The sequence below is a fragment of the Kryptolebias marmoratus genome, linkage group LG20 (assembly GCF_001649575.2).
Source record: "Kryptolebias marmoratus isolate JLee-2015 linkage group LG20, ASM164957v2, whole genome shotgun sequence".
NCBI lineage: Eukaryota > Metazoa > Chordata > Actinopteri > Cyprinodontiformes > Rivulidae > Kryptolebias > Kryptolebias marmoratus.
The window spans coordinates 11,913,842-11,924,688 of record NC_051449.1 but is presented as its reverse complement, the minus strand read 5'-3'; the positions used below and the strand labels follow the sequence as shown (position 1 = coordinate 11,924,688).

The window sequence follows — 10,847 nt, the reverse complement described above, 5'->3', positions numbered from 1 at the left end:
AGCTGCGTTTTACCACACGCCAACAGAAGTCACATTAAAACCATCTTTAACCTGAGAGCCAACATTTGTGGATCATCCCACTGTACACCAACATTACTTTACATATGTTGTCTATGTCATTTTGAGTCTTTGACAGAGAGCATAAGTCAGCTGCGGTGCGCTGACGGCAAATTCAGAAAGTGCATCATATAAAAATACGTGCCCAAAAGTTGCTCCCTTGTACACAATGCGGTCACCATCACATAAATCTGTGCATGCAAGAAAAATCTCAGAAGGGGAACACATTCAGCCGTTCCTTCACATGGCATTAATTTGTTTTCACTTAAATCACTCTGGCTTTATCTGGGCCGCTTTCTCTAATCTGATGTTTTCCACCAAAGATACGCAGGTTCATTTTACACCCAGAGAAAACTAAAAACAGCCTCTCAGACTTTTGACAGCTGTAAACATACAGAATATGACACAACTGGCTCTGCATCCTCTGATAGGATCTTTTCATTTCTGTGCAAACAGAAAACCGTGTGCTTGTTTATGCTTGAAAATGAAATAACTTTTTTTTTTCCTTTCACTAAAATGATAGAAGATTGTCAGTTTTAAGCAGCCCTGTGCTGTTTTTACCACAGATGATTTCTTCAGGATTATTAAAATCGATGTCCCTGTTGTGCTCACAGGCCTGACATCGCGTGAAACAAATCTGCCTTTTTTCACACAAAAGTTTCCAGATTCACAAGAAAACACACAATCAGGGATGTTTCTGTTCCCTGTAAGCCTTCACATGATTAAATATACCCAAATCTTCAAAGGAGAGAATTAACGGTCTTTTCACATGTTTACTTCATGAAACCAATGAAGGTTTATTTATATTTCTTAAAGGGAGTGTTTAAGTCTACATATGCAAGCAGTAGTTATAAATGTCTGATGGTTACCAAATGTATTTACACAATGTGGTCAGTAGCCTCAGACAATCTGATCTATAGACTAAATGTTATTAAAATGGGGCTTCATTTTTAGCACGGCACAGAGATATTTTGAATTTCAGACACTACAGTAGAAAAAAGGTTGACATTTTGTTAAACATATGTATTGCGTGTGTTTGCAAATGACAGGATTATAACTACTTACATACATGTTAGTTACATTTAGTGCTGTAAAATGATTAGCATTGCATAAAAATATTTAGCATTTACCCGAATTTGGGGTCTTGTTAGGATTTAGTTACATCTGTACAGGACATAAAACATTCATGCTGACCTCTCCAGATTCTATATTTGTGTTTACATTGTCTCCTAAAATGCTTTATTGCAAGTTCATCATTTATACTTGAATTGGTCTCTTGCAAGAGGATGTTGTCACTCAGCTGTCTCGGCAACTCCAGCATGTGTTTGCCTCTGTTCAGAAACAGCTGCAGTTTTAATGAAGTTATCTTTTTTTGTGCTGATATGGTGTAACGACTGTATGAAAAAAGCTGCAGTGATGCAGAAAGAAGTGATGCAACACCGTGGTAAAATTGACACTTTTTTCAGCTTTTGATTTTTGCTATATTCACAAAAAACTGACAAAATCTCTGAGTTTTCAAATGATGATGTAAATAAAAATTCCAGCATCCAGAAACAGTGTTGATCTTAATTAGAAAAATCTGAAAACATTGTTTTTCTACCTCTATTAAAATGAATAATGACATATAAGATATCCCAACGGCAGTCAAAAAATATAGTCATTAGCCCATCTAATGACATCTTCCATCTTTGGCAGGTAATGATTTAGCATTTGTAATAGCAGCAGGGCAAAAAGGCAACCTAATTTCCTTTAATACACAATAGCTGGAAATTCCGGCACATGGTTTTTCTCTCAAGCAAGTAACGATAGGTTTTTGTCTGAACTGAGAGGAAAAACATCCCAAAGCGTCAGCCAGCGCACTTTCTTTATTTAACATTCAAACTTAAATAAAATCAAAACTTTTATAGAATGAAATAATGAGGAAAAAAGTAAGTATGTGAATGTCATTCATCACTTCATTAGTTTGATCAAAAACAGTACATCAACAAGGCAAAACATGAGCTGAAAATCACCTGAAAACAGTAAAACACTTAAAAAATGAAACTAAAAGCTTTCGTACTTAATTAAAAACTTAATAACACATAACCTTTCTGTACTTAAGAGTTTTATTTTATTGTAACATCTAATTTAGCTCTGTCCTCCACAAGAAAAAATAAAGACAATAAATACTTTTATAAAGATTTTATTTTATTATTCTATCATATTATTGTAATACTATTAAGTGTCCTAACTCAGCTGTGAAAGATATGTAATAAAAGTATTTTTGGCGTATTATCAGGATGAGAAAACAAAAGCAAACAAAAACCATTCAAGAATATTTGGTTAGAATGTAACAGAGCAGGTTATACATTTTTGCATTGCAAAAAATAAAGACAATTAAAATAAGAAATGGTCTTAATTAACACAATATTTTAAAGAAGCTTCTGTTTCTGTTGTTTTTTTAAGAACATAAGAAAAACCCAAACCACAAGCCATAAACAATCTTGTTAACCAGATACGGACCTAAATTAAAAACAACAGTCGGGACTTTCCACCATCATCAACAGAAGACAAACTGAGAACATTTACAACAATAAACTGTTATTACAAATGTACAGTAATTTAGAGGCATGTTTTCAAAAACTGAGTACTTTCTCCTTTGTAAGTCTCTTTGGCTTAGATTTAAAGGGAAATTGCATATTGTTCTGTCCACTATGAGATAATATATAGACATCTAAATGTTTAATAAAAACTGAAACACAAGCTGTAAATAAATTCAATTAGCAAATGATTGTTGTTTGCAGGTCAAATCCAGGAGGTATCCAGCACCTGGATTGACTTTTATGTGTACCATGCTATACATGTGGGGGAAAAAAGGCAGCTAAAAAAGAGCAGATATGAATAGAGAAACTGATTCAAAGGTGTGTGTGTGTGTGTGTGTGTATGTGTGTGTGTGTGGGCTTCTCAAATATCATTTCAAAGACCCTACCTCGCCCCTCCACCGACAAAATGAAGCAGAGCCTCAACATGCATCACTTTAAAGAAAACATCATATAAAAATCCCCCTGCCGTGATCCATCTGTGAGGGGTCCATCTCCCAGCATGGGAGGAAGCCAACGCGCACAACAGAAAACAGTCACATTTTGTTGAAATTATGGAGGCACATGCATGGCATAGTTTTTCATTGTCCCATGAAGCACTGTGAATGTCATCACCTCCCACGCAGCGTGTCGCCACAACAGAGTGGTTGAATGGATTTTAATGTGCCATCTGGACATTCTTCAGGCTCTGCATGTTTGGTGTAACTGAAGATGTTTTACTTAAAAGACTGAACAGATTTGTGAAGATGAAATAAAGAAAAAAACAATATATATTAAATGCAAATGTAGAAAAGGGCTTACGGCACCTGCTGTTTGTTGCACACATAAACCACAGCAAGTGACTTCTTACAAGGCTGCACAAATGGTACTTTTTGTATAGCTCCAAATCCCCCCCCAAAATTGGGACATTGCGTAAAATGTACATAAAAGAAGATTACAAAAATTTTCAAGTGTTATAAACTCATATTTCATTCACATTGTTAGAAGGTGAACATACCAAATGTTTAAACTAAGACACTGTATCATTTAAATAATAGGGTGATTTTGATGGCAGTTGGGACAGGGGCAACAAAACGCTGTAAAAGTAAGTGGTATGAATAGGAAACAGCTGTACCTGAACTGTATAAAATGTCATACAGTTCAGATGCAATTTATGTTTTTTGTTTTTTTTTTACACTGTCAAACACGTCATCAAATATTAGATGAATTTAATTTTGTATATTGAAGCAAACCCTGCAGTTGGTCAAATATCTGATAATAAATGCTTTGTTCTGTATGAACAATCACAGCAGATGTTTCTGCTCCACTGTCCTTCTCTGTTCCCATTGGAATCTGCCTCGACTCCAGTAGCATTTGAACTGGTTTTTAAATTGGATACCCAGACTTCACGCCCCATGGTTTTACTTTTCATTTTTTTTAAGGAAACCAATCAGAAAAAAAATATTTGTTCTCTGCATGCTTTGAAGCAGTAAGGGGCCGGGTGTTTTTGGAGGCTTGTGGTTACACAGAACACTTGGTGGTGGGCAGTTTTATTAAAATAATGAGGCACAGATTTTTAAAAGAAATAAATGATCAATCAAGTCATTTTTCTTTTTATCTCTGGTGCTCATCAGAACAGTCATTTTCTGAAGTGATTATTATCATCAGTCTCAAAAAGCTGCACATCAGAAAAAAAAGATTCCAGAAAATACTGGTGCTCTTTTTTTTTGTCTCCAACATCTTGCATGTCTCTGTCATTTCCATGCACTTTTGACAGAAAATTCATTGTAATCTGTTTTGATTTGAAAAATGTTTTTTTTTCAAATATAACTACTCCTCTGTGGTCCATTTAGTCCTAAGCCCTATCTGGGTTTGTTTTGGCTTCAGCCTCACCACTCTAAACCCCAATCTTTATTGGGTTACTGAGGTAAGATCTGTCTGCTAAAGAGATTAATTTGAATTCCCACTGTTTTGTTTTTTACTACAACCAAACACACACAGGGAATAGAAACAGTTATTACAAAGTGGGGAAAAGGCTGAGATAAAATAGAACTGAGGTGAGAAAACTCTTTAGGTAAAGAGAGATTATCCCCAGAAAAAAAGAAGAAGTCAATTACCCCTTTTTCCTTTCCTGCCCTCTTCATTCAGTCACCTAAGAAAAGAGGTCTAGAGTCACTCCCAGTCTGAATACCCATTGGCCTACAGGCATTTGGGCAGATTTTAACATCTGAAGAGGGAGAGGGAGCAAAAGTCACTGGTCGTGTAGTGATCTTTGAATCATTTCACTCTGGCCTGTCAACAGGTGGCAGAGGGAGAAGTTTGGTGACTGAGAGTCAGCCGCTCAGAGAACGGACACAGACCAAGAAGTTACAGGACGACAAACCTAAAGAAAAACCTAAAGGGTAAGGTAAATTCATTTGAAATTTCTAATGCCTGTTGTCTTAATAACTGCAGATATTTTTGCCTAATTTGCATCACTTTTGTAAATAATTATTTCACCATGCCTGTAGCTGTGCAACAATTTTATAAGGTTTTGTATATTTTTTTTAAACTTAAATCTTATTTATTGTTCATTAATACCTCACAGTTTTCTGAGATTTCTTCTTTTAATATTTCATTACCAGAAGCTTGTACGTTTATCCCTCTGACAGTTATCCCTGTTTTACCTTATTTTACATTTAACTCTATAAGGCATGAATGAGGCAGTGCACAACTTTGTGTTGTCTTAAGTTAAGTTGACTCCCATAAAGTTTCAAGTTTCTAAGATTAATGCTGTATTTGACATAATGTGGATTTGAATGGCCGTGCTCTGGTCTTAAAAAAATCCTGGAAGTGCTGAAAGAAAATAATATATTATGGAGCTTTATTTGCTGTATGAAGACTGACAGTATTTTATATTAAAAAAAACTAGTTAAAATATTTGCATGTGTTCTGTGAGATTAGTTATATTTTCATAAATATGTTCTTTGATGAGTTAAATCATTTCAATATTTACATTTCCCCAGACAGCATTACATCAAAATGATTATTTTCCCATCATCATGCGGGACCACAGTAAAAGCATGAGAAAACTATCATTTACGTCTGCTTTATATCAGTTAGCTCCACTGCGTTAAAGATAATTCCATATTGTTGTCAATAAATCTGCCAGCACTTTTTTTTCATGATAATGCCTCAATTGTTTACTAAAACTTTGGGAATATGAATATTCTCACAGGACTGCTGATCCAGTAGATTTACTATTTAATGCTACTGTACTGGCTCAGGGAATACACAGAAGCCCTTGCAAAATAAGCTACAGATGTAGACCCTGAGCTGTGCAGAATGATAGAGAGGAGAAGAGAGAAAGAAAGGACACTGATCCACAACTCTGAATGAGTGTCTCAGAAAATCTTTTTCAGATGACCTAATCTGACTGCTTTCAAGGAAACATCAAAACTCAATATATGAAGTGGTTTTACTATCGTTTAGTGAAAGTAGCATCCAACCACATGAAAACAAATAAAAACCCTATGCCTTTCGGGTGATTCATTTCCACTTTTTTATCTGAAAGCCCCTCTGAAGGAAACAGAGCATCAAAAGTTTCAAATGAAAGTCCGGATCAAGGTCTTTTTGTGGTCTGTGTGGTAGCAGGAGGTAGACACAATCATACATATATTTTATTTATACTGGTGAAAATCTCATTGAGATAAAAAAAAAATAATATTTTTTTATTAGAGGCATACCAGTACAAGTGAACAACCAAACCATGTCCTAAAATCAGAGGAGCAACATCATCAAAACCAGTGACACTGACCAAGAGATCTATTCTCTATCCCATTGAAAACTGATTTAAAGAGGTATGATAGGTATTGTAGTTTAAAATTTACAACCTAAAGATTTTTACTTTTTTAGGTTCCCAGAAATCTCCATTGTGCCATGATGAAGGTAATTGACAATGATCATTTCTTTATTTAAGCCTCGAAATGCAAAAATCTAATAATGTTTTACATCATAAAGTTTACAGCCTTTTGTACATCATTGTATACATTTATACTACTTTTCTACCCTACATTCATTTGAACATTATTCATTGCTTATCTGTCAACATACCATATGCCATCATTTCTCCAGTCACTCAACATCATTCTTGCCAAACAAACTTTTATTATTCAAACATCTTTCAATTCAATCAATCCATCCATCTCGACAATGCTAAGTGCTCTAAATCTCTCATTTTCCTCTCTCCCATTTGTCTACATTTTCTCACAGCAGGACATTCTCAGTCAGTCGCAGCCCTTTAGTGGAAAGTTAAAGTGTTATATCTTTCAAGAGAAACAAAAAAACAATACTCTGAAAACAAATAAAATCTTGTCAGGAAGTTAAATGTCGAACCTTTCTGTATGCCATAGTGTCCTGTCTATAATGTGGATGACTGTCAGACAGGTTTAAACAGAGTCACTACATCATTCATCTGTCACAAATTCCCCCAAATATTACCCACTTTATTTATCTTACCTTTCAGTTTATTATCCTTCCCTCTTTCCTTGCTCCTTCATTATTTCATCTCCTAATTTGTCATAAAACAATCTCTGTAATAAATTATAAAAAGGTTTTCGCCAATGTTAAAGAACTCGCTTATGAAGTAGTTTTGACCACCCCCTAAGATAGAATAAACTATTTGCCATATGTTAGAGCTTGGATTGTGTGCACAGCTACCAGCCTCTTACCTCAAGGTTTTGACCAGCAGCACTTAAATAAACAATGAAAGTGACCCAAAAAATGTCAAGAGTCTTTGGTTTAGACCTGTGGGAAACAGGTTGTGCTAATGACACATCAGTTATTGTACCCAATTATTACACATCAATTGCTCCCAAAAATCATGCAGTATTTCAAATCATAGAGCCACTTGAGTTAAATTAAGTTATTTGAATCCATTTCTCAACATTTACTTAGCTGAAAATAATTTCTATCCAGCTGTGGTAAAAGTAGCCTCCTTATAATATATTCTGAATTTCTTTGAATCTCTGCTGCAAATGTGACCAGAATCATAATGATGGATAATGAGTGGTAGGATTCAGGTCTACTTGTTGACATTTTATTAATCTGGCCAACAATATGTCGAAAGTTGAATCATGAAATTCTTTGGTATCTTTTTCTCTCTGCTCATATTTAATTTTTCCAGATGTTCTCGCATTTGATGGTTGAGGAGCCCTTGCATTTTAAAGCAGGGGTTTGTGGGAGATAAGTCTGTTCTCTCCAAAACTTCACTTGGAGAGTAAAAACCAGAATATACTGTATATAAAATAAACAGATTTTTTTTGGTTTAACAGCAAAGTCTCACTGAATTATTAAATATAAAGTAGAAATTTTTTTTTTTCATTTTTGCAATGATTGTTACTAATTTTATCAGAAATGTCTGGCATTTCACTTTACCTGCATTTTGACAGAATAATCTAGTTTTTTTTTTAATCAACTACTGAATATTTAAGAAAGAGTAAATGACTTTCTGCAATGCTTATCCTCCATTTAAACTATGAGATGCTGCATCTTTCTGTGGACCCCACAAGCTCAACAAAGTTGGAGTTTCCCCTAACACTTTTAATATGTTTTTACCAGAATTTTAAAATTAAACTAGTACCCCTCAAATCCTCTGAAGGATAAAAAAGGCACACTATTTTGAAAGCATGTAATTTGGTTTCTTGGGGAAGCCACTACAAGGTTTTAAGTTAACATTACATCACTGTCATCAGACACAGTGACATCATCTCTGCGGACGAGCTTCTGCTCTTTCTGCAGCTGGGAAATGCGTGAGTGAGCACAATTCACACTTCAGAGCCAAAAGATATCTGGCAAAGTGATGACGGATCACTTTTTGCAACCGTTTAATGAGGAACAGAAGCACTAACACACACAAAAACACACACATTGACAGTGACATAATGGTTCAAGTTTCCTGTGATTAAATAAACAGCAGCATACCTCATTGGATATAATGTTACTCTTGAAATGTCCGCACAGCATTTCTGCTCTCGCTTCTTTGTGAAACACTAAGAGTTCAAACGTGGTTTGCTGTGAAGTCAGATTTAGGTATACTTCAGTGCAACAAACATCTACAGTTTCAAAAACAAAATGTATACCCAATTCCAAAAAAAAGCAGCAGTTAGGTGGTTATGTGGCTTCTTATTGGTGGTTTCTTCAGAATAATTTGATGAAGGCAGGGTTAATAAGATGGGACTTTGAACTACATATACTTACTAAATATTCCTTATCCATTAAAGGTGTCAGGCATTCTTACACGCAAAATTACTCTGTTACAGTTAGCTTATATATGTAAGACTTTTTGTGGCCAAAATCCTCCATATCTGCACTAAAGTTGCTACAATGATATTTCACAACTTGGAACACTAAATGACATTTTGAAATTGCACTGTTCAATTTTACAGTGGATTTTCTAAAACAAATCATATCTGACAGAATCCCTGATTATTCAATCACAAGTTGGTTATTTTATTTCTGTGAAATAATTAAGCAATACTTTGCATGTCTTCATATGTTGTATGATAATCAAATTCAGAAAACAAATAAAAAAAACAAACAAGAGATGTAATTTTAGTGTGTGACATTTATCACATCTAACATTTATGTGTAAAACTGGTTTAACCATGAAAAGTTCACATCCTGTGTGAACTGGGTGTCTGTGTTGTGTATGCAATATGAAGACAGGAAGACTTTTTAAAACTTTTTATTTATTTTGCACAAGACATTAAAAAAGACAGAGCAATACAGATAATAAACATTACAATACAGGGAATGGCAAAAAAGCTCATAAAGCCTATATAAAGCCTCCCCTCAGGAAAACACAAATCAATAAAGTGTATTCAAATTGTGCATAAAATCATAAAAACACCATCAACAGTACAATAAACAATTAAAAGAAAGATATTACAAGTGCATAATAAAAACAGTAGTTAAGAGCTTATTCAAGCATTTTATAACATTTTGAGGACTTACTGAGTGTCTGCTTTTAACTTGATTTGCAGCAATGACCACCCGGCTCCTGTGGATGGCCCTGTCCCTACTGACCCTGCTCTGCACCGTGTCACACTGTGTGAGCTCCCAGGACAGCCAGCAAGATCCCTCGACCCCACAGCAGGGGATCACCTTCAACCATGTCTACAAGATTGATGTCCCGGGAGGCACCAGTTGCACACTGGAACGTCTGCCAAGCCAGGATCAGACAGGTCATTCAGACAAGATGTGAATCAAAAATAAAGAGAGTCAGATGAAAACAGTTACAGATAGATTCATGAATAATGCATAATGAGTGTGTATTTACTGTAAATATTTAAAGTAGCAGGATAAAGTACTTTCACAATGTTTTTACTTTGTGATATGACAGCCAGAACTTATAATATATATTGTGCCTGAAAGTAGATTTGTCTTATCTTTGTAGGTCTTCAGAAAGACACCACTATAAATGGAGAAAATAACATTATCTTCAAACACAATATTAGGCTTCAGACACCCAGGTGTGATTGCGAGGAGTCGGAAAGCTTCAAGAATCTTTTGTACAGAGTCAATGGACTGGAAGAAGAAGTCAACTATCTGAAGACCCAGTGCACTCAGGGATGCTGTGGAAGAAGTGGTGCTGCAGGTAGGCTGTAACAACCCAAGGTTAAGCTGCTGAGATAGGAAATCAGCTTTTGCGTAGAAGAAACTACAAGTTGGAGTTGCAGGATGAAGGAAGAAGCAGCACATCTTATTTTAAACTCTTATAAAAGCATTCAATAACATATCACATATTAATAAGAACCTAGCCAAAAATGTTTGCAAATTGCCATTTTACTTTAGTTCTGTTTTTCCTAAGGTATGGACACAACCTGCAGCGGTCATGGTACCTACCAGCACGACACCTGCAGCTGCCTCTGTAACCCGGGATGGGAAGGTCCATATTGCTCTGTGTCCTCCTGCCCTGATGAGTGTAATGACAACGGTCGGTGTGTGGACGGGAAATGTGTGTGTTATCAGGGCTACACAGGAGAGAACTGCAGCCAGCTTATGTGTCCCGACAACTGCAATGATAAAGGACAGTGTGTGGATGGAAAATGTGTGTGCTTCCCACATTTTACCGGTGAGAGCTGCAACACCCCAAAGTGTCCTAATGACTGTGTCGACCATGGGCAGTGCGTGAATGGCAAGTGCATCTGTGATGAAGGCTTTTATGGGGAGGACTGTTCATTAGGTAAGCTT

The 10,847-nt window shown here is 35.7% G+C and overlaps 1 protein-coding gene across 3 annotated transcripts in view; it reads left to right on the top strand.

The window, feature by feature from the left end:
* Nucleotides 1-4,849: 4,849 nt before the first annotated feature.
* tnn (tenascin N) overlaps nt 4,850-10,847 on the top strand; it is a 28,738-nt gene continuing 22,740 nt past the window's right edge. Inside the window, exons 1-5 of one of the 3 annotated variants that reach the window (XM_037982034.1) lie at nt 4,850-5,017; nt 6,510-6,542; nt 9,638-9,838; nt 10,051-10,251; nt 10,465-10,839. In XM_037982034.1, coding sequence (XP_037837962.1) covers nt 9,640-9,838; nt 10,051-10,251; nt 10,465-10,839 — 775 coding nt within the window. In that variant the 5' untranslated portion in view covers nt 4,850-5,017; nt 6,510-6,542; nt 9,638-9,639. Of the gene's footprint in view, nt 5,023-6,509; nt 6,543-9,637; nt 9,839-10,050; nt 10,252-10,464; nt 10,840-10,847 lie in introns of all 3 variants that reach the window. The other 2 variants (XM_037982035.1, XM_017422372.3) reach the window with 2 other exon arrangements.